The sequence below is a fragment of the Hippopotamus amphibius genome, chromosome 13 (genome assembly GCF_030028045.1).
Source record: "Hippopotamus amphibius kiboko isolate mHipAmp2 chromosome 13, mHipAmp2.hap2, whole genome shotgun sequence".
NCBI classification, from domain to species: Eukaryota; Metazoa; Chordata; class Mammalia; order Artiodactyla; family Hippopotamidae; genus Hippopotamus; species Hippopotamus amphibius.
Genome location: NC_080198.1, coordinates 30,652,985 through 30,677,182, shown reverse-complemented (window position 1 = coordinate 30,677,182; position 24,198 = coordinate 30,652,985). Strand labels below are relative to the sequence as shown.

Below are 24,198 nucleotides of genomic sequence, written 5' to 3'. Positions count from 1 at the left end.
TTCTGGCTGTCTCCTTACCCTCCGGTGGAGAGAAAGTGAGCTCTGGTCCTTCTTCCTCTTCTTATAAGGGCACTAATCTCATCGTGGGAGTTCCATGCTCATGATCTCGTCTAGACCTACTTACCTCCCAAAAGCCCTACTTCCTAATAGCATCACACCAGGGGTTAGGGTTTTAACATATGAATTTGGGAAGGACACATTCAGTCTGTTACAAAAACCACCTGTTTAATATGTCATTGTGTCATCTTTTTTTGGTTTTATTTTTATTTTTTTATTAGTAGCTGAGTTAAAAATGCAGACAATGGATAAAAGCAAAGAAAAAGACTGGTTTATCTATTACTTTTTGGTAATATGCTTTAATCCCATGTGTTCTTATTTGTTCTTTTTTTTATAAATAGATAAATTTATTTATTTATTTTATTTATTGGCTGCATTGGGTCTTCGTTGTTGCACACAGGCTTTCTCTAGTTGATGAGAGCGGGGATTACTCTTCATTGTGATGTGCAGGCTCCTCATTGTAGTGGCTTCTTTTGTTGTGGAGCACAGGCTCTAGGCGTGTGGGCTTCAATAGTTGTGGCAAACAGGCTCAGTAGTTGTGGCTCACGAGCTCTAGAGCACAGGCTCAATAGCTGTGACATGCGGGTTTAGTTGCTCCGCGGCATGTGGAATCTTCCCAGAGCAGGGCTCGAACCCATGTCCCCTGCATTGGCAGGTGAATTCTTAACCACTGCACCACCTAGGAAGTCCTCTTATTTTGTTATTTCTTCTTCCTTACTTGATATATCTTATCCTTTCTGCAGAGGGGAGTGAGTGGCCTTTTGTTGGGAGGAGGGGAGCTATGAACCTCTGGAAATTACGTGTAGAATTGTCTGAAGACGGTCCTCAGCTTCCAAAGGGAATGGTGACACTTCTAAAAGGTTAAAAAAAAACACCAAAAACTGATTTTGGCATGCCCGTTTGATGTAGTTTCACTTTATTAAGAGACTAACTCAGTTTCTTAATACTTGTAGTGTTTGGCTTAAGAGATGTTTGCAAAAACTTCAGTAGTTGCAAAGTGATGTGTTCTGGGTGTTCATCTACTGTGCCATTATTCTAGGTCATCACTCCTGAAGAGATTATTCACCCGGATGTGGATGAGCACTCGGTGATGACTTACCTGTCCCAGTTCCCCAAAGCCAAGCTCAAGCCAGGAGCTCCTCTTAAACCCAAACTCAACCCCAAGAAAGCCAGGGCCTATGGCAGAGGTAAGCACTGGTTGCCTCGGATTTGAGGCTTGTCCTCTCGATTATTCAGAATCAAGGATGTATAGGCTTAACACTTAAAGACACCCCAGGCCTCCTTTGTCAGATGTTTTTCCCCTAAAGGTCCACTTTTTTTGTGACCATCCTTTTCTGCCTCACAAACCTAGGCTTTCAGAAACGCTGCTGCTTTAATGTGAGGGAGACGGATGAGTTTGTTGCTTTGTGATTTGGGTGCAGTAACCGTGGACTGAAGAAAGGACTATTGTTCCCATTTCTCAGATGAGGAAATCAGAGGCCCAATCCACAGAGGAAAGGGGAGGTTGGGGTGGAGGGTAGAGGGGGATGGGGAGGGCCCCGCAGATTACCACAGTGGGATGAGGCAGGAGGCTGGGTCTGTGGGCTGCCGGTTCGTTTCTCCTTTGGTTATGCTAAGGCTGCCACAGGTTTCCAGATGTGGTGGGAGCTATTGTTAACCCCTGGCAGATACTTCCTTGCTAAGACATCCTGTTTAGGATCTCCCAGGCAGCTGCCAGGAGTATTCTGCCCAGAACATTAGAGTGGGTCAAAGGCATTTTGAGGAATTTGGTTTTCTGGCTGGCACCTGACTTCAAGCACATTAGCTTTTAAAAAGAGAAGAGTTGCATTTCAGCCTAGTGTGGTTTCTGGTAAAGGTTAGTACAGCAAGATACAGTTTATTCCCTTTTCTGTGACAAGGGGGAAGAGTACTTTCTATTTCTTCTTTTTCATAATTACAGTTAGGATAACATTTACACCCCCAAGTATTTCGTATGTCCTCTCCTAGAATCTACAGTTCTTAACATTCTAATGTGGTCTCTCGCCTGACATGTGTATGTGTGTGTGTGATTGTTGAACTATTTGAAAACAAATTGCTGGCATGGTATCATTTCACTCAGTACATCAGCAAGCCTCTCCTAAGAATAGGACATCCTCTTAAGTATCCACATTACTCATTACCACACGTAGGAAAGTGAGCAGTAATTTCATAACAACTAATATCCAGTTTATATTCAAATTTCTCTCTTGTCCTACAGTTGTCTTTTACAGTTTTTCTTCTTTTAAAAACCAAGATCTGATTAAGACTCACTTTCTACATTTGCTTGTTACTTCACCTTAGACTCTTAATCTAGGATAATTTGCCCTAACTTTCTTGTTTTCTGTTTTTTTCTTAATGACATTGACTTTCTAAAGGTCCAGAGTACTTGTCTATCCACTCATTCCCTTTGAAGATAGCATTGCCCTACTTGGTGTCAGCTTAGTCTTTTTCTTTGTAATTTTTTCCACCGTGTCATGAGGCATGAGGGATTTTAGTTCCCGACCAGGGATAGAACCCATGCCCCCTGAGGTAGAAGTGTGGGGTCTTAACCACTGGATGGCCAGGGTAGGCCTGGCATCAGCTTAGTCTTGAGATGACACACAACCAGGGCAGTGGTGCTGACTGTGTGCTGTGCTCAGCCTTGGTGCCCAGGTCCTTCTCATCTGTCTTTTTGGCATGATTTAGACCAGAGGACGAGTAGTTCTGGAACAGACCCACTTGCCATTTGAAGTCCTTTTGACAATGAGGTGGGGTCTGTGCAATCATTTGTGTTATATGGAGACTGGGGACTTTGTTTGAAGCCCTCCCCCGATGCAGTCAATTGGAGGTTGGCATTTCCACGCTTGCTTTAAAAGTGCTTTCTCTAAGCCATAACCAAAGATGGTGGCTGGAATGAGGAATCTGATTTGAAAGGTTATGCTTCCTTACAGCCAAAAAAAGCAGCCAACAGCCAGATCCCTTGTCAACAAAATGGGTCAAATGGATTGAATCTAATCAAGGCATAAAGTGCTTGTTTGCAATAACCTTATCGTTGGCTGTCCTGTTTCCCCATTGTTAATGTGAAACGGTTTCCTTTCATGGTGCTGTTTTCTAGAAAATAACCACTTGCTGCAGTTAAGGAATGTGGCTAGTCATTGCCATTTCCTTCATCCGCCTCTTGGTAAGTTTTATGCACTTAGGGAGGACACACACACACACACACACACACACACACACACACACACGCACACATGTAGGCACATATATGTTTTCTTTGCATTTTTTTGTTGTGGTAAAATACACATAACACAACATGCACTGATTTAACTGTTTTTAGGTGTACCATTCAGTGTCATTAAGTACATTCATACATCCACTGTGTTCTGAAACCGTCACCACTGTTCACCTCCCGAACTTTTGCATCTTCACAAACTGAAACTCTGCACCCGTTAAACAGTAACCCTCCATCCCCACCTACCCCCAGACCCTGGCAAGCACCGTTCTACTTTCTGATTTTATGAATTTGCCTATTCTAGGTACCTCATAAGTGGATTCATATAGTATTTGTCCTTTGGTGTTTGGCCTACTTCATGTAGCATGGTGTTTTCAAGGTTCATCCACACTGTTGCACGTATCAAAATTTCATTCCTTGTTATAGCTAAATAATATTCCATTGATACACATTCCACACTTTGTTTATCCATTTTTCCGTCAGTGGACATATGGGTCGTTTCTCCCTTTTAGCTATTGTGAGTAATGCTGCTGTGAACATGAGTGTACAAGTATCTGAGTCCCTGCTTGCAGTTTTTTTTTTTTTGGGGGGGGTATACCTAGACGTGGAGTTGCTAGATCATATGGTAATTCTATATTTAATTTTTTTTTTCTCTTTAAGTAGGAAGCCAGAATGGTCATTTTAGGCCACAGGGCCACATGTGAGGCCACGTGGGCAGTGCCTTAGATATCACCTTGTCCATGATGAGATGGGGGCGGGGAAGGGGGAGGGAGACAATTTGTTCTCTCCTGTGTGGCCACGTGGCTTTAATTCTGCCAGCAGAACCCAGGCATGGAGAACATTTCATCTTGTAATTTCTAAAAGGGCTGGTAGGTTTGTTTTATTTTATTTTGGATGTTGATCAGGTTGCAGTTACCAGCCGGTTAGCCTTTGCAGATCCATTGGCCGAGACCCATTAACTGACGGGAGAGAGGGCCGGGGCTAGGTAAGCCTACAGCCACAATCAGGTCTTTGTGGTGGGCTCCCTTGCGGAGTTTGCTATGTTGAAAGCGTGCATCCAAGAGCTAAGCAGAAACCTTGAATGAAACCTGTGTTCTGTATGGAGCATTTGCTGCATAGTAAGCCCTCGGCACGCTTTGTTCTGAGTAATCCTAGGGGACAGTTGTTTCTCTGCACGATAAGCATTAGCTGTGAGGGATTTTACAGAGCGTGGAATGTGGGTCCGCCTCCCAGCCAACCATGGTTGGCCGGAGTAGATGAGCCCAGTCCCCGGCCTTGGATAGGCTGCAGCGTAAGTTGTTCCCCAGGCTCTTGGGGTCAGATGGAGTGGGTATTTATAAATATTTTAACTGCATGATTAAATCTTTTTGTTAAATGACCCAATCATTATGTAAATTTTCAGCAAAAGAAAAATGTAGAAAATAAAAATTGAAAGCCCCACTTCCTAATTGCTAGTCCCGTTCTTTCCTTCAAAGTCAGAGGTATTTCTTTCCAGCCATTTTTCTATGCTGAAATGAGCTCAAACTGTATATGTTCTTCAGTTTGCATTTCTTACCTAACAGGATGTGAACATTATCTTCTTATATAGCAGCCTATCACCAATTTTTCTTAAACTAAGTTATTTTTTGGAAAACTAATATAAATCCAGATATAGTAACAAATGACCCAATGTCTTCAACAGACCAATGGCTGAAAACTTCCCAAATTTGGCAAAAAACATAAACCTACAGATTCAAGAAGCTGAGCTAAGCCCAAGCGGGATAACCCCCCCACCCCGCCAGACACACCAAACCACATCTTAGACCTCAAGAAACTAGACAATACAAGCTTGAAAGCAGCAGGAGAGAAACGACACCTTACGTCTGGGGGGAAAATAGAATGACAGATTTCTCATCAAAAATCACAGAGGCCAGAAGGAAGTGGCACAACATTTTTCACGTGCTAAAAGGAAAGAATTGTGAACCCAGAATCCTATATCCAGGGATAAAATCCTTCAGAAATGAAGTGGAACTAAGACATTCTCAGATAAAGGAAAACTAAACAAATTTGTCATGAGCACAGCTACCCTAAAAGGATTGGTAAAGGAAATTCTTTGGACAGAAAGGAAACAATGAAAGAAGGAATTTTGGAGTAATAGGAAGAGAACATGATAAGCAAAAATATGGATAACTATAATAGACTTTCCTCAAAACCCACAAACTACCAACACTCAGCCAAGATGAAGTAGATAAACTGAATGGTCCTATATCCATTAAATAAATCAAATTTTTAATTTAAAAGCTCTTGGGAAAGAAATCTCGGCCCAGATGATTTCACTGGAGAATTCTACATTACGTGTAAAGAAGCATTAACGCCAAATCTACACAATCTCTTCCGGAAAGTATGAGAAGGGAACAACTTTCCAATTCATTTTATCCAGCTAGTTTTGCTCTAATAATAAAATCGGACTATGGCAGTGCCGAAAAAGAAACTATAGACCAGTGTCACTCATGAGTATAGATGTAAAAGTCCTCAACAAAATGTGAGCAAATAAAATTCAGCCATATTTAGAAAGAATTATAGATTGTGATCCAGGGATGCAAGTCTGGCTCATTATTAGAGAATCAGTCAATGTACATTAACAGGCTAAAGAAGAAAATTCACATGATCATATCAATTGACACAAAAAACAGTTGACAAAATTCAACGGCCATCTGTGATAAGAACTCAGAAAGAGGAATAGAGAACTTCCTCAATTTGAAGTAGAGTAGGCACCCCCCAAAAAAACTACAGCTAACATTATAATTAATAGTGAAAGGCTGGAGACTTCCTATGTGGCACAGTGGTTAAGAATCCTCCTGCCGGGCTTCCTAGGTGGCGCAGTGGTTGAGAATCTGCCTGCCAATGCCGGGGACACGGGTTCGATCCCTGCTCCAGGAAGGTCCCACATGCTGTGGAGCAAGTAAGCCTGTGCACCTATTGAGCCTGTGCTTTAGAGCCCGTGAGCCACAACTATTGAGCCCATGTGCTGCAACTGCTGAAGTCCACGCGCCTAGAGCCCATGCTCTGCAGCAAGAGAAGCCACGGCAATGAGGAGCCCGCACACCGCAGTGAAGAGTAGCCCCCACTCACTGCAACTAAAAAGAAAGCCCGCGCACAGCAAAAAAAAGACCCAACACAGACAATAAAATAAATAAATAAATAAATTTATAAAAAAGAATCCACCTGCCAATGCAGGGGACACAGGTTCGAGCCCTGCTCCAGGAAGATCCCACATGCCATGGAGCAACTAAGCCCGTGCGCCACAACTATGGAGCCTATGCTCTAGAGCCCATGAGCCACAGCTGTTGAGCCCATGTGCCCCAACTACTGAAGCCCATTCGCCTAGAGCCGGTGCTCCACAACAAGAGAAGCCACCGCGATGAGAAGCCCACGCACCTCAACAAAGAGTAGCCCCTGCTCGCCACAACTAGAGAAAGCCCACGTGCAGCAATGAAGACCCAATGCAGCCAATAAATAAATAAATATATATTAAAAAAAAATAGTGAAAGACTGAATGTGTTCCCTAAGGTTGGGAACAAGGCAAGGATGTCTATTTTCACCACTGGTTTTCAACATGATGATGCAAATTTTAAGCCAGCCTAGTCAGACAAGGAAATAAAAAACGTATAGATTGGAGAGTGATAAATAAAACTGTCCCTATTTGTAGATGACATGATTGTCTATGTAGAAAACCATAAAGAATCTACCAAAAACCAAAAACACCAAAAAATTCTCCTTGAACAACTGATTTCAGCAGGGTCACAGGATACAAGATCAGCATGTAAAAATCAGTTATATTTGTCTGCCAGAATGAACACAGGGATACTGAAATTAAAAATACCTTGCCATTTATAGTTGCTTTAAAAAATTGAGAAATAGGTATAAATGTAATAAAACATGATAGGTGTTACATGCTGAAAACTATAAAAACACCGATGAAGAAATCGAAGAAGACCTAAATAAATGGAGAAACATACTGTTTTCATGGGTTTAAAAGGTTTACCTTTTAATCTTTAGATGGGGTTCAATAGTCAAGACTCCATGCTTCCAATGCAGAGGGCGCCAGTTTGATCCCTGGTTGGGAAACAAAGATCCCATATGCCATGCAGCACCACGCCCTATCCCTCTCCCCCCTGAAAAAAAAAAGGGAAAGTTGTCATTTCTTCCCAAATTGTCATATAAGTTTAACACAATTGATATTAAAATCCCAACAAGATTTTTTTTATAGATATAGAAAAGACTATTATTCTAAAGCATATGGAACGACAAAAGAACTATAATAGGGAAAGCAATTAAAAAATATTTATTTATTTGGCTGCACCTGGTCTTCACTGCAGCACTTGGAATCTTTAGTTGCGGCATTCAAACTCTTTGCTGTGGCATTTGAACTCTTTGTTGTGGCATTTGAACTCTTAGTTGTGGCAGCGGAACTCTTAGTTGCAGCATTTGAACTCTTAGTTGCAGCATGTGGGATCTAGTTCCCTGACCAGAGATTGAAACCGGGTCCCCTGCATTGGGACTGCAGAGTGTTAGCCACTGGACCACCAGGGAAGTCCCAGGGAAAGCAATTTTGGGGAAAAAAAAAATTGTGAGAGGAATCAGTCTACCTGATATTAAGTCTTATAATAACTATGGAAATCAAGACCATGTGATATTGGTGGAGGGACAGACACAAAGATCAGTGGAACGGACTCAAGAACTCAGAAAGAAACCCACACAAATAAGCACAACTGATTCTTAACAAAGGACAGAGGGAACTCATTGGAGGGAAGAGAGCCTTTTTCATGCATGATTCCAAAGCAGTTGGACATCCAGAGGCAGAGAAAATGAACCTTGGCCTAAGTCTCATACTTTATATAAAAATTAACTCAAAATGGATCACAGACTTAAATGTGAAACACATAACTATAAACCTTTCAGAAAAAAATACAGAAGAATATCTTTGGGATCTAGGACTGGGCAAAGAATTTCTAGACTTGACACCAGAAGCATGACCCATAAAAGGAAAAAAATGATCAGTTGGACCTCATCAAAGTGAGAAAACTTAAAACATTTGTAGAAGTGTGATCTGCATCCTGAGGTCTTGGCATGGCACACGAGCATTGGATAGTGTGTACTGTCAAGGGCTTTCTCTCAATGAAAGGTGCACTCCCAGATCACCCCATCCTCTTGCAAGACAAGCTTCCTTAGCTTCTGTCCTACAGGCTACCTGGACACCATATCAAACAGAACTCAAAATGCTGCATAGACAGAGGGCCTGGATTTTACTTAAAAATTTTTTTTGAACAATTTGAAACTTTTTGCCATTAAGAAGATGAAAGACAAGACCCTCATATGTTGCTGATGGGAATGTAAGATGCTACAGTCACTCTGGAACACAGTTTGGCAGTGTTAAAAAGAACGAAAACATGCAGCTACTCTATGAGCAGTTGCGCTCCTTGGCATTTATCCAGAAGGATGAAAACTTATGTTCACGCACAGCCCTGTGCATGAATGTTTATAGCAGCTTTATCAGTAATAGACAGTTGGAAACAACCCAGATGTCCTTCACAGAGTGAATGGTTAAACATGGAATATTACTCAGTGATAAAAAGAACAAGCTATTGATACAGGCAACAACCTGGTTGAAACTGTGGAGAATTATGCTTAGTGGAAAAAGCTAATCCACAAAGATTACATAATCTGTGATTCCATTTATATGACATTTGAGAAATGATAAAATTATAGAGATGAAGAACAGGTTAGTCGTGTGAGAGGTTACAAAGGGGGGTAGTTATGAAAAGGCAACACGAGGGTTCCCTGTGGGATGGAAACGTTCTGTATCTTGACTGTCGTGGTTAGTTCCCTGGTTGTGATGTTGTACTGGAGCTTTTTAGGATGTATCCATTTAAGGAACTGGATAGTGACTATTATTATTTCTTACACCTATATGTGAATCTATCTCAAATCAATTTGTTCAATCATCTTAATTAAAAGTTTAATTAAAAAATAATAATGCAATTTAAAAACATTTAAAGTAATATGAAAATGGTCTTTAGGGAGTTCCTTTGTGGTCTAACGGTTAGGATTCAGTGCGTTCACTGTGGTGTCCCAGGTTCAATCCCTGGTTGGGGAACTAAGGGATGCACCCGGAAGCTGTGCTGTGCAGCCAAAAACAAAACAAAACAAAACAAAAAACAAAAATGCTCTTTAATAAAAACTGATCCATCCTCCATGCTTCATTCGTCTCCTCCCTCAAGGCAAGCCCCACTGCTAGTTGACACATCATTTTCACGGTTGTATAGCCTTTTGACTGAAGTGCTCTGAATATTTCAGAATTGGATGTTCCTTAAATAGGAAGGGCAGAATAAGAGTTTTTGACCTGTTTAATTATCCTCATCACAGTTTGTGGCTGTCTCTCATGTGGCAGCGGCAGGTCTGGGTCCCATCTCTCAGTTCCCTGAAGGAGACACGGTGGATGATGGCCTGTGTTGGGGCCTGGCTTAGCTTGTAACATACTTGTGTAAACCTGTGACAGGAATTGAGCCCACTGGAAACATGGTGAAGCAGCCAGCCAAGTTCACTGTGGACACCATCAGCGCTGGACAAGGAGACGTGATGGTGTTTGTTGAGGACCCAGAAGGGAACAAAGAGGAGGTATGTTGGAGGATGCTGCCTCCCCTGTTAGCATCCTATGGCACTTTTGGAGCTTGTAACAGGGCCAAGGACTGTGCCTCTGTTTTCCTCATTAAAGCTCACAAGAAAAGCTGTTTTATTTATTTATATTTACCAAAAGGATCCTAAAGCTTATAGGTGTTCAAGTTAACTTGCGTGAAGGCTGTGCCTTGAAAAATCATATAAATTGATACCCAAGGACACAATTTTTTATAAAATAAAGGATATTTTGGATTTAGCTAAAGACTTGGTTAGTTGAATTTGTTAGATACTGATGGTCAGAATAACAGTAATAGTACAATTATTGATAAAATAACAATACTGATAAAATACAATACAGTAACAATACTGATTCCCTACTCTTTTTCCATGCTGACCATCCTCTGGTTCCTCCCTCAGGGCCTTTGCACATACTGTTTCTTCTGTCTACTTATCTTCCTTAAAACTATATTTTATTCCTAGTGCTTAGCACCATCTGAAGTTCTAAGTTTACCAGCATATTGTCCATTTCTCCCACTGGGGCAGGAATTGTGCCTGATTTGTTTTATTTTTGGTATCTGACATTGGGCCTGGCATTTCATAAGCTCTTTTTTTTTTCTTTTCAGATTAGATAACTTTCTTTTTTCTTTTTTCTGTTTTATTATAGTATAATTGCTTTGCAATGTTGTGTTAGTTTCTGCTGTACAGCAAAGTAAATCAGCTATATGTATATATATATTCCCTCCCTCTTGAGCCTCCCTCCAACCCTGACCCCCAATCCCACCCCTCTAAGTCATCAACAGAGCGTGGAGCTGAGCTCCCTGTGCTATACAGCAGCTTGCCACTAGCTATCTATTTTACACATGGTAGTGTATGTATGTCAATGCCACCCCCTCAGTTCGTCCCAGCCTCCCGTTCCCCTCCATGTCCACAAGTCCATTCTCTATGTCTGTGTCTCTTCTCCTGCCCTGCAATTAGGTTCATCAGTACCATTTTTTCTAGATTCCATATATATGCATTCATATACGATATTTGTTTTTCTCTTTTTGACTTTCTTCACTGTGAATGACAGACTCTAGGTCCATCCACATCATAAGCTCTTAATAACTCCTGGGTTAGTAAAGTTACTTGCTTAATAACTCCTGGGTCGATATGTTACTCGCCTCATAGTCTGTCTTGTCTGGAGAGTTACGGCCCTGAGACAGTGGAGAATCCTGACCTGGTTATATTTTTGTGCTGTGTGATTTTGTTTCTGCGACTTCATGCTGCTTCTCTCCTGGGGCATCCTGCAAGAGTGGTGGGTCAGAAAATAGCCAGGGCAGGTTCCTAGCCTGGCACCTTGCTGCAGGACCTTGACTAGCACAGCATGCTTTTACTCACATGCAGCACCTTCTCTAACTGTCACTCATCTTCTGTCCTAGGCACAAGTGACCCCTGACAGTGATAAGAACAAGACATACTCTGTGGAGTATCTGCCCAAGGTCACCGGATTGCACAAAGTAAGAAAAGACATCATGGCCCTTGCTTGCGCTGCTCTTCTGGGCCTGCTTCGATATATGTGGAAGAAGAGTGGTTTTCTGAAGTTTACTTCTGATTTTCCTTTCTGTTTGTAGAAAATGTGGGATCCCTGTGAATCAGACTTGAGACATCAGCTACTATGCGCAGATTGGTTTAATTCCACTAAGTTCTTTGCATTGTCATAAGAGTTTTCTGACTCCCCCTAGGTAACTAATAATTGTAGCTGCAAGTCTGGAGTGTAAATGCTAAGCTATGGGTTCTTTGTCTTTCACGCTTCCTTAAGTATCCCTCTTCACAGTGCTCTGCAGGCTTTGTCAGCATCAAAGCCTGGGTGCAGAGAAGGCCAGTTGACTATAGTGGAGACCAGTGGCCCATCCAACCTGATAACCTTTAAAATTTAAAAGATGAGAGCTTTGACTCAAAGTTTAGATACAAAGTACAGATACTGTGTCTCAAATCCATGTATCTGAAAATGATCTTGGTCCTTTGAAAAACACTTTGGTTCTTAGGTTTGAAATCCTGGAACTGTGAGTGCCTTATATTTTGTGAGGACAGTGGTCCCATTTGCAGTTGCCTTAAAGAGTCTAGTGTCTAGAGATAAGTGTTTGTGCATATCCTTATATATAGAGGCTAATTTAGGCATGTCTGATGTGTTTTTAGTTTGCTAAAGGCGTGATGTCCCAGGCCCAGCTGTGTGGCTTGTTGAGCCAGATGGGAATCCCATTGAGGCCGCTTCCCCAGGGCTCCTGGTTCCAGCACCTTTGTGTGTATGGTTAGGAGGACGGAAGAGAAGGTTATCAGGGCATTTGGCTTGATACAGTGTTCTTGCTGAGCAGGAAACGTGTCTCATTTGCCTGTCACTTGCAGGTCACAGTCCTCTTTGCAGGACAGCACATCTCCAAGAGCCCATTCGAAGTGAATGTCGACAAGGCCCAGGGAGATGCCAGTAAAGTCACTGCAAAGGGCCCAGGCTTGGAAGCTGTAGGGAACATTGCCAATAAGCCCACCTACTTTGACATCTACACGGCAGGTAACACCTCTCCTCTTCCAATGCCTGAGATAATCCTCAGGAGCCTGAAAGCTTGAGATGCCTGACCTTCTGTCTTTTAAATGAACAACCAACAACAAAAGCAGCTTTTTCAAATGTGTTGCTTATATTCTTACATTTTTTCAAAACCAGCTTTTCTTCTCTAAAATCTTACACTCAAGCTTAACTTTGATTATTAATGATCAATTAATAATAATTAATAATTATTAATCAAAAGCTATGATTATTAAAATCAGATTATGAAAACAAGTCACATTTGTGACTTGACTAAATAAATATTCCAAAGAAACTAAGGTTTAAGAATCATCTGCTGGACCAAACCCTACGCAAGGTCCTTTGGGGGGCTGGTAAGAAGAGGTGTGAATAAAACACAGTTCTTGAATTGTCAGCTTTCTTTTGAGTGTAGAAAATTTAGAAACTAGAGAATGGGGGAAAAGGAAAGTTGGCTATGACCCTCCTCCCCTCCTCCAGGAAACAGGTCTGGGTGTGGACCTTCTGAGTGCCTCTTTGTCTCCTGCGGTTTGCATTTTATACCTACTTTTGCCTTCATCAGCAGAGAGCTTTCTAGAGGGTGACTTGGGCTCCTGGAATGCTCTCTGTCTCCTAGGTGCTGGCGTGGGCGACATTGTTGTGGAGGTGGAAGATCCCCAAGGGAAGAACACTGTGGAGTTGCTCGTGGAAGACAGAGGAAACCAGGTGTATCGATGTGTGTACAAACCAGTGCAGCCTGGCCCCCACGTGGTCAAGGTCTCCTTTGCTGGGGACACCATTCCCAAGAGTCCCTTCGCTGTACAGGTTGGGGAAGGTGAGTGCTGGGGTAGCTGACCATATCTGCTTCTGGCATTCAGGCTCGCTGTGCGTGACTGGGCTGTGAGGCCACAAGAATGGTCAGGACCCAGCACTGAACTCAGGTCTGTCCGTTTGCTGCCAGGGTCCCTTTGGCAGGAAGTATCCTCAAGACATTAGTACTAGTATCTACTTTGTCCTCAAGGTATTAATACTCATATCTTCCTGTGAGCCATGCAGTGACCTAAGTGCTTCACTTGCATTAACCTATTTTATCCGCCCCCAAAACACTCCTACCAGGATTCATGATCTTCATTGAGAGATGCAGGACTGAAGCTGTTTGAGGAGGTGGTGTCTTTCACTGAGGTTAACAGCAGTGGCATTGCTGGTGCCCTGCAGCCTCCTTTACTAGCTGTTAGGCACTGAGCATGACTGCATCTAATCATGACACTAGCCAGTGTGTTCTGGGGCTATTGTGATCCCCAGTTTGCAGGTGGAGACAGTAGGGCTTAGGTGTCGTAAGCTATCAGTGAGTATGGAGTAGGCATCAGTAGGAATAGAAGCGTGGTCTCTGTCGATCCCTTAACCATGCTATTAAACTCCCTCTGCAGCCAGAAGCATGCATTTTTCTTTAATGTTTGACTCTTTCCTTCTGACTTTGTTACTCCTCCCCCCCCCCGCCCCCCAACTCTGCTACCTTTTCTAACCAATACTTGCCTTTCCCTGTTCTGTCCTCTGCATCTGCGCCTGCAGACCTGGCTTCCTCTTCTGAATCCTGCCTATGGGCCAGCCTGGACCCCGAAGCTGTTGGCTTCCTAGTTGAAAGCACTGGGGCAGAGGCATCTTGCTTGGTAAGGGCTGGTTGGGTGGGGCTTCCATGCCATTTCTTTGTGCCGCCTGCAAATGTCACCTGGACCTGTGTTGTTTGTGACCTTGGGAAATTACAGTGCAGGTGTTAGTACCACTTGTCCAGCCAGACCCCAGACCACTCTCTAATTATATCTAAACATCTCTGAGACATCTCAAGATGGTGGAAAATCAGGTGGTTTCCTTCAGACTCTTTAGTTCCATTTAATTTTTATATGAACTCAGCAGTTATCCTTTTGATGTTGAGACTGTTGCCCATGTTCAGAATTTCCATGAGTGTTTTTGATTGTTTTTTAAAGACACATTTAAACCTTCCAAGGGAAGTCCTGTCGTCCTGTTGTGACTTATTTCTGGTATGACCAACTTTTCTCCGTTTAACAAAGGAAAAAAAACACAAAACCCAATGTATTCAGAAACAGAACTCCCTTTGACATAATGCAGGGAAGAATTTTGAACAGCTTTGCTAATGCTGAGGGTGTTTTCTGACTTCCTCTCTGTCATGGACTACTTTTTTCATTTCTGGTATATGCATCTATTACTTGTTCTAGTTAATATTTAATTAATAGAGTTTTTCTTTTGATGTACTAACCCTTCCTCCACTTAAATGATTATAAGATAAAAGAAGAGACTTCCTAGGTGGCGCAGTGGTTAAGAATCCACCTGCCAAAGGGTTCGATCCCTGCTCCAGGAAGATCCCACATGCCGTGGAGCAACTAAGCCCGTGCACCACAACTGTTGAGCCTGTGCTCTAGAGCCGGCAAGCCACAACTATTGAGCCTGTGTGACACAACTACTGAAGCCCGCGTGCCTAGAGCCTGTGCTCCACAACAAGAGACACCACTGCAATAAGAAGCCCACACAGCACAACGAGGAGTAGCCCCCACTCGCCACAGCTAGAAAAAGCCCATGTGCAGCACTGAAGACCCAACGCAGCCAATAAATAAATAAATTTAAAAAAAAACCTTATATCAGTTTCACAATAGAAAATCAACATCACTTGCCATAGAGTGCCACCATAAACTTATGCTCCTTCAGGAACCACGTAAAGTCATCTCTACTCCAAGGGTGTGTGTATGTCTCTTTGGGAATGTCCAACTGAGCACATTGTAGGAAGGAGAAGCCAGAGCAGGAATTACTTTCCTTCTATGGAGTAAAGAGTCTTGTCTTCTGGATTCTGTGATCCCTTAGTGTATAGAGAGCTGTCAGGTATGCAGTGTCAGATTTGGAAAGGAACAACATGACATTTTACCCATTAATCTCCCATTTCTATACTTAATGAGAGGGTCGCTCGTGTTACCAGAACAGTCCTAGGGCACAATGATGTCTTTTATCAACCTTCTGATAAAAAACTGTTACCATGAAACAGTTTTGCAGACCTCTTATGTAAGGAATGTTAGAAGGTACCTTTGTCTTTAATTTTTAGACTTATACAACTTTAGGTTTTTTCACTTGATCTGGAATTCAAATTGAGAGAGGTGTTTATTCTTAATTATTGCATTTATAGCCGCCCACATTCCGAGGACCTTGTAACAGACAGCACTAAAATGTTTGTCTGCTTTGGCCGAAGTGGGGTTGATCTGGTCTTATTTTGAGCTATCCTCTGGCACTTCCTGCGGAAGACGACAACGTTTAAACTTTCAGAAATGGCTGTTCCAAAGTTTGGAACCAGGTCAGATGTTTTCAAGTGCTACATTTTCCAAGTAGACTTGAAAAGGTCCAGTCTTCCCAGTTACTGGGCCCTTGAGTATGGCCATGAGGTTTGAACAATGTCCAGCCCTAGATCTTAACTCACTTTCACCACCGAGAGGATAAACGCCAGAATTCAGCCAGTACCAGGAACCCAGCGAATCCATGCTGTGCTCTCCTGCTTTCTTTGCCAAAGTAACTTTTCCCCCAGTCCCTGTGCAGTGTGGCTGGACAAAGTTATGTTGTGTCTTTATTTGCTAGCCTGGTGTGCTCCCTGAACGGGACCCCTGGTCTCGGGCAACTGCTGCATACTCTTTGTGCAAAGCAAACATTTTCTTGGCGGGTGGCTCAAAGTTACCTTGGCTTGCTCAACTCGGACTAAGGAATGAAAGGTTGGATTGATGTCGAAATTGTGCTTGCAGCCTGCAACCCAAACGCCTGCCGGGCCAGTGGCCGAGGCCTGCAGCCTAAAGGCATTCGGATCCGAGAAACTGCAGACTTCAAGGTTGACACCAAAGCTGCTGGAAGTGGAGAGCTTGGTGTAACCGTAAAGGGTCCTAGTAAGTACTCCTTTGTTTCCCCATCTCAGGTGTGTTTTCGGCTAACTTTGCAGCCATGACATGTGGATTTCATCGCACAGCCAGTTCTGAGTGATTAATCCCAGAGAGTTGTGTGAAAGACATGAGGCTCTCTGGGCTCCATGCCGAAGGGAATGGTGATCATTTAGTAATGTCTGCCCTGGATGTGGGAACTGTGGTGGCTTGGCAACCTCACATTATATTAAGGCTTCTGGGAATAGAAATAAATAATGGAGTTGGAACAACAACATGAAGTGGCCCATTTTCTTTATTTGAGGAAACCTAGGCTCAGAGAGGAAGGGTCTTGTCTAAGGTCACACAGCTTGTAAGCATCTGAGCTGAAATTCAAGCCCAGTCTCCAAAGCCAGTAATTTTCCCAGTACAGGTTACATTTTATAGACGATGAAATTATGGCAGGCACCTAATTACTATGATCAGTGCTTATAGAAGGAGAATAAATTCCCTAAGATGAAGTTTTCTCTGTAGATAAATGCCATATGTGGAGGAGTGCATCGCACCCTACTACTCATTCTTCCTCTCTCGGGAAAGGAGACAGCAGACAGGAGGACGGGTATCTACTCTGTCCTCGAGTTTTCTCCCGCATCAGAGAAGGTGCTCGGCATTTCTAGTTGCAGGTGCAGCAGCCTTGGCGGTTTCACTCCCCGGCTCTGTGGAATCTTGAGCTGCCTGCTCCAGGACTGCTCTCACCCTTTGTGTCCCTAACAGGCTGGGGCAGGAGTGTTCTGAGCTCCAGAAAGTTAATATTTGATCTCAGAGCACTGAGCTTTGGGGCAGGCTGTGCCCTGAGGGCAGCCAAGGTTCTAGAATGCCCAGACCTGGAGTCAGGCTGCTCTGGGGCTGCCCTACCTCTTGGCTTGTTGCTACAGGAACTGAAGAGGCGTTTTTTTTTTTCTGACCTCGGATTCTTCTTTGACTAAATGGCTTTCCCAGCCAAACCTCAGGACTCAACATAAAACAAGTTCCTGCCTGATGGCTCAGTCTGGAGTTTGTGGGGTAGCCTCTTAAACCTGTCCTCTTGGAGATAGCGTACAAGAGCTTTCTCCCTTTCATTGTCTGGTTTTAGTTGGAAATGATATGTCAGGATATGAACCTCAGACTCATGCCAAATACTCATAAGGGTTCACTGCCTCTCCAGTTTTTGTGGCCGGCTAAGACGGGTGGCTTTGATCATTGAGAAATATTGAGCTGTGACTAGATTTCTCTTTATACAGACCCTGGAGGTTCAGGGCCTCATAGCTGAGAGAGCTTTTAAAGCCAGTGAGCTGGGAAATCTTCTATTTCCCCTTGCTTTGAAGTAGACCTGGGTCTGTTTTCCGCTTTGGAGTAATCTCTCAATTTGGGGTGGAGGGGTCGCCACACTCTGAGGCAGTCCACTTAGTTTTCCTACGTGGCTTATGTTTTGTGGATGTCGCCGTGTTTCTGTTCTTATCTTGCGGATTCTGGTTCTGAGCCTAGGATTACATTGGAAAGATGGTGTGCTTCCTTCCCACAGAGGGTCTGGAGGAGCTGGTGAAGCAGAAGGGCTTTCTGGATGGAGTCTATGCATTTGAGTATTACCCCAGCACCCCGGGGAAATACAGCATCGCCATCACATGGGGGGGACACCACATTCCAAAGAGGTGAGTCTCCAGCTGCAGCTGCATCTTCTCCAGAGGCATGCTCGGCCCAGGGCGGGGTTGTAGTGGTTGCTTCCTGGGCTGCAGGAGGGAAAGAGAGCTGCTTTGTTGAAAGTTTTTTCTTTCTTTCTTTCTTCCTTTTTTTTTTTTTTACTTCAGAGCAGCACACAGACATTTGGCCTGGTCTCAAAAGCAGCAGAAAGTCGCTGTGGTTTCAGCTGCCTTGCTTTAAATCAAATGCTGGCGGTTTGGGGCTGGTAGAAGGCAGAGAAGCCAGCAGGAACAGTAATACAGAGCAAATGGACTCTGTGTCTATACCCCCTTATATAAACTGAGAGTCTCTTTCTTTCAGTGTGTGCCTCTGTTCAGGAATGCCACGGATAAAATGGCAAAATCTGCTATGGTTTACATTAAAATCCTCTATGCGAGTGTGGTCAGGAGCCGAGGGACACAGTCTACAGCTTTGCCTTGTGGGCTTCAGTTGCCTTCCCTGCTTTCACATACTTTCCAGCTTTCCTGGGGGCAGCTTCAAACTCTGAATAAATTCAGTTTACCTTGAGAAATATCTGGGTGTATTATAAGTTTCTGAGAATCTAAGCAAACTTTTTAAAATCTCCTGTGCCAGAGTTAAAGCACATTCATTCATGTATGAGATAAAGCCTAGTCCACCTAGTTTTCTTGTTACAGCATACGCAGCAGGTAGAAAAGTATGCACTCTCTTAGCCTTCCACGGCTCACAGTCTGATGAGCCCTGCACACAGAAGGCAAATGACCAGGATACTGCAAGGTGGTGTGGCTTGAAGCAGCCCCATTACATGATATTGTTGACATAACAATGGTTGTGGGGGAACCTGTGTCGAGGAAAGGCTTGGCTGGAGAGTGGGACGGCAGGTAAAAGGATCAGGCCAGTGGAAAGAATATGTGTAAAGAGCTTATGGCTGTATGTAGCCCCTTCTTTGCTCCTCTTAATGCTTCCTCTGTTCCTTTTCTTCCAGCCCCTTTGAAGTTCAAGTTGGCCCTGAAGCAGGCATGCAGAAAGTCCGTGCGTGGGGCCCTGGCCTCCACGGCGGGATTGTTGGACGGTCAGCGGACTTCGTGGTAGAGTCCATTGGCTCTGAAGTGGGGTCTCTGGGTAAGTGGAAGCAGCTTCTGGCGAGCTGAGATTGCAGGGCACCTGGACTGTGGGTCAGACTGTGTGTTGAGGCCTCCTGATCCTCACTACCCTGGGCCTCCCAGCCTCCTGACACCTGAGGCTACCTCTGGGTACTGCTCTGGAATTGCCATCCCCACTTCCCCCTGCCCTTCCTCTTGCCCTCTGCCCCTGGCACCAGCATTCATTCATCCACTAGACCTTGAGGGCAGAGGCTTTCTATGGATGTTATGCCTAAAACAGTGCCAGGAACATAGTAGGCACGTGGCAGATATTAGTGGCTGATCCTTAGTTTAGATGAACAAATGAATTTTGTCGATATTAGAAATTTGGGAAGTTTTAATACTCTTGGGAGCATGATTGAGTATATTTTAAGTAAACATCTGATGTGTATATGGTCATTTTAGAACAGTGCTCAGCACCTCTCTCTCTGTGAAGGACCAGATAGCAAATATTTCAGTATTGCGGGTCATATTCTCTCTGTCACAACTATATGAGTCTGCCGTTGAAGCATGAAACCAGCCATAGAAAATACATAGATGAAGGAGTATGGCTGTGTTCTTTATTTACAAAAACAGGCAGTGGGTCAGATTTGACCCAGAGGCCAAAGTTTGCAGACCTCTGTATTAGCTAATAGAAATAAGCAAAGAGGGAAAAACAGGAAATCACATTTTCTTTTTCTTTTTCGAGGAATAATAAACATCTTAGTATATCCTTGAAGACTAGAGGTAATATTAAACCTTTAGGTATATCCTTGCATACTTTTTCCCTGTACACAGGCATACAAATATTGATCTGCTCCAAAAATGTCTGGGGGTAGTAGCCTTTATATCTTTCTGCCGAAGACAAATACAGGATTTGTCTTGATTTCCCACAGCTTCTGTGGAATTCCAGTGCATGGATACAGCTACTATTAGGCTCCCCAGTTATTTCCAGAGTTTTGCTGTAAAAACAGTGCTGAATCTATATCCTTGTATCTGTCTACCTGTATCCTCGGTTATTTCCTTCATATAAAAGCCCAGAAGTAGATTTGGTGGGGCAAAGGGTGGGCATTGTTTTAAGGCATTCGGCTCATGTGGCAGTATTGCCAAGGGAAAGATTTGCTGGTTGACCTTCCTGTTTGATGATGTTAAAAAAAAAAAAAAAAGTATAAAATCCAGCCTTCCCTCTCTAGTGAAGACTCTGTAGGCTTGATTTTGTGGGAAAGAGACACAAACAGATTTCAGTCTTCTGGCTAATACTTGGTTTTCTGGGAGGCAGAGGGTGTGGGTTGGTAGTAACCCAGATTAGATGCCTTCCTCGGTGTAACCAGGGGGCCCTCCCCCCCATCCCCCCACCCCCCAGGGTTTGCCATTGAAGGCCCCTCCCAGGCAAAGATCGCATATGACGACCAGAACGACGGCTCGTGTGATGTCAGGTACTGGCCCAAGGAGCCCGGTGAATATGCCGTTCACATCATGTGTGACGATGAGGACGTCAAGGACAGTCCCTACATGGCCTACATCCACCCGGCCTCGGGAGACTGCGACCCGGATCTGGTGAACCAACCTGTCCTGTTTCTCTCCCCTCTTCTCTGACTCCTGGCACCCTTCCCAGTGCCCACAGAGTTTCCTCGAGCAGCACATGGGGAAATCGCAGAGAAGAGCCTTTTAGAGCTTAGGAAGGGAAAAGGCCTGAATTAGAAGCCCGGTAGTACCTCTTCGGACGTTTCTAACATTGGGCGACTAACTTACCTCTCTGACTCTGTAAAATGGGAACAATACCTAGTGTCTGCTTCCTAGAGTTTCTGGCATGATTCAAGGAGGTAACTTGAAGAAAGACAGCCCTTAGCCACAGTGCTTGGCCCACAGAAGGGGGCTCCGTAAGCTGCCATTTTCTGCAACCCCGGGCATCATATTTCAGTCTTGCCACTCTTTATCGTTATTCTTTCGAGGTGCTCCACAGATAAAGGTTTTTATTTAAACTTTTCTCCCCAGCTCCCCTTCTCTTAGATTGGAGCAGTGTTTGCAGTGTTTTCAGGAGCTTCTCTCAGATGTTTAGCAGGCCGATGAGCATCAAGTCCCAGCCAGCCTGGCGGATGCCGGGAAGCCCCTCCCCCTGCCATGTGCGCTGCTGCTGGCCCACCTGGACAGCTGACCGTAGGGTGACATCAGTCCAGGCTGGTAGCTGCTCATGTTTGGCCAGCTGCTGGTCCTTTGCTCTCTGGGGGCTGCAAATGTCTGGAATGTTGTCAGTGGGAAAGGTTCTGAGCCCCTGCCAAGCCAGGAGCATTGAAACTGGGGGTGGCTGGAGGTTCCTGCCCTGGTTACTGCACAGGTTACTGGTTACCAGTCTTCTGATAGAGGCGTAGTTAGGGCATTACACAGAAGGAGAATCACTGTTGGCCCTTTGCCCCAGGTGCAAGCATATGGGCCAGGTTTGGAGAAATCTGGGTGCATTGTCAACAACTTGGCTGAGTTCACCGTGGATCCTAAGGATGCCAGAAAAGCTCCCTTAAAGATATTTGCTCAGGTAAGTTTCTAGGGGCCATCTGTGCAGGTAATTGTCAGGTAACAGGATCCTTCCATATAATGGCAAGTCACTCAGTCCATCTGATCCCCAGTTTTCTTGTCCACACACTGCAAATAAGACTGTCTCACGGGGTTTACGTGACGACTAAAGGAGGTTATAACATGTAAAGCAGGGTGCTTTTCTCATCTTTATGATTTGTGTTCCGTGGAAACGAGGCTTGATTGTTTCAGATCTCCCTGTAAATGTCCTCCAGTGTGGCTGAAGCTACCTAGGCCGTGATGCGAGGGTTTGTAACAAGGGCTTATCACATATGTTTATCTAATTTAATTGAATTTTGCCCAAGGATTTAAATGCAACATTAAGAAGCATTGAGTGCTATGGCTTTCTTTTGGGCCCATTTGCCCTTAGTCATTAAGATGAATAAATGCATGTAGTGTTTTATCACTTGCGTTCATTGTGCTGTGGGAACATGGCCTATCGTAGGCGCTCTGTGAATCTTGTTGGATGAGTGAGTGGTGATTTGGTTGTCATGGGAGGCCACGGTGGCCCTGTTTGATGGTGACAGTGTGAGGGCCAGCTCTGTTCTTAGCCTCTGACCTTTTGCAGGACGGGGAAGGGCAGCCCGTTGACATCCAGATGAAGAGCCGGATGGACGGTACCTACGCCTGCTCGTACACCCCCGTTAAGCCCATCAAGCACACCATTGCCGTGGTCTGGGGTGGTGTCAACATCCCACACAGCCCTTACAGGGTAGGTTGTGAGGTGGAATCCTGGTCGTGATATAAAAAACCCCAGTCCTGAGGCTGGTCTGGGCTCCATGCTTGATCGTCAAGGCAGATATATGGAAAGACCCATGCTTGGTGGGCCTTGGAAGATGGAGTGGCCCAAAGAGCTGAGTGCCCTAGATTGCACAGAAGTATAACGTTCTAACCACTGACGGTGTCTTTACTGGGTCCACATGGAGAAGAACTTGATTACAACTTTTCTCTCTGTCCTCTCTAGGTCAACATTGGGCAGGGTAGCCATCCCCAGAAGGTCAGAGTGTTTGGGCCAGGAGTGGAGAGAAGTGGACTGAAGGCACATGAGCCTACTCACTTCACAGTGGACTGTACCGAGGCCGGCGAAGGTGAGCGGGGGCTTCACCCAAAAACACAGTGCTTGTCGCTTCTTGGGGAAGGAAGTTCTCTTTGTGACATTGAAGGGTGGTGAGCTTTGAACCAGGAAATATTAGTTCACCTGAATAGGTTAATTGTTCATCTGATGCGCCTTTTTGTCGGTTCTGTGGTGACGTCTTTGCTAATCCTCCATCCATTCTGCAAAACCTTGATTTAAACCATCCCTTTCTGAGGTTTCTTACTGGAAACTTCCCAAGTGCTTTTCTGGGGTGTGAGCCTGAGCTGGAAGCAATTGCATGGGATGTGCTGTTTCTTGTAAACTGGTGCTAATAAGCTGGTCTGTTCCAGGTGACGTCAGCGTTGGCATTAAATGTGATGCCCGGGTGTTAAGTGACGATGAGGAAGACGTGGATTTTGACATTATTCACAACGCCAATGACACGTTTACTGTCAAATATGTGCCTCCTGCCGCTGGGCGATACACTATCAAAGTTCTCTTTGCCTCTCAGGTGTGTGTTTGGGCTTGGGTTCTTCCTGGCCACCTGTGTGCGTATTTCCTTTTTGTTTATTTTTAGCGACAGGGAAGGTGTCTTGAGAACTCTGCCCAATAGTTTTCCTCTCTGGTTCCGTAAAGCCAAGAAGGAACAAAAACACCCAGAACTAAAATTTTACCACTTTCTAACAAGAGCGGGGCCGTGTAGTCAGTGGTTAAAAGCCAGACTCTGGAAAGAAATTGGATTGTTACAAACTTCCATCAGGTTTTTGAATGAAACGTAATCTCTAGAGGTGTTCCACTTCACTTTCTTTGAAACGATGACCTTGGCCTCAGGCTTTAAACTTTTCTAGGGAGAGGAGTTTTGAATTTCAGTTGGAGTTCATATTTACATGTGGTAGTGAAGAGGAGGAGGAGCACCACCCTAAAACAGGGAATAATGGAATCCTGGTGATTGAAATTCATCTTACTTAAAGATAGGGACCTCAGGAGAGAGTTCTGTGCCTAAAGGTATTGGTCTTGAGTTGGCTTCATCCACTTAACCCGTTCTGCCTTTATCCTGCAAGATTCTTTTCAAAGAATTACAATCATTTGCGTTTCTAATCCGTTCCTTGCATTCCTCAAACCCTAGCTCTCTGCTGTCCCTGGAGGAATGTCCCTTTCCCTCCTGTGACCCCATGTGTTATTGTTGTTTGGGGTTTTATTCTCGGTAATATTTTTACATCCTAAGTACTCAGCATTTGGTGTTAAAGGCTAAGAGTTATCAAGTTGGTTTGTGGAAACCTCTCCTTTAGCTGTGATGTCAGGGATCCAGGCATTCACGAGTGACCCCTGATGGTCCTTATCTGATGCTAGCGTGTGAAGACTTG

The 24,198-nt window shown here is 44.2% G+C and overlaps 1 protein-coding gene across 2 annotated transcripts in view; it reads left to right on the top strand.

Annotated features, from left to right (window-relative positions):
- The window catches only part of FLNB (filamin B), a 136,596-nt gene that overhangs the window by 57,051 nt on the left and 55,347 nt on the right, over nucleotides 1-24,198 (top strand). For both annotated transcript variants that reach the window (XM_057706317.1, XM_057706316.1), the window contains exons 4-16: nucleotides 1,097-1,244; nucleotides 9,825-9,943; nucleotides 11,362-11,439; nucleotides 12,326-12,488; nucleotides 13,114-13,311; nucleotides 16,268-16,405; nucleotides 17,937-18,063; nucleotides 19,056-19,192; nucleotides 20,555-20,748; nucleotides 21,608-21,721; nucleotides 22,328-22,471; nucleotides 22,724-22,847; nucleotides 23,185-23,345. In XM_057706317.1, the coding sequence (XP_057562300.1) occupies nucleotides 1,097-1,244; nucleotides 9,825-9,943; nucleotides 11,362-11,439; nucleotides 12,326-12,488; nucleotides 13,114-13,311; nucleotides 16,268-16,405; nucleotides 17,937-18,063; nucleotides 19,056-19,192; nucleotides 20,555-20,748; nucleotides 21,608-21,721; nucleotides 22,328-22,471; nucleotides 22,724-22,847; nucleotides 23,185-23,345 (1,845 nt within the window). The remainder of the gene's footprint in view (nucleotides 1-1,096; nucleotides 1,245-9,824; nucleotides 9,944-11,361; nucleotides 11,440-12,325; nucleotides 12,489-13,113; nucleotides 13,312-16,267; nucleotides 16,406-17,936; nucleotides 18,064-19,055; nucleotides 19,193-20,554; nucleotides 20,749-21,607; nucleotides 21,722-22,327; nucleotides 22,472-22,723; nucleotides 22,848-23,184; nucleotides 23,346-24,198) is intronic.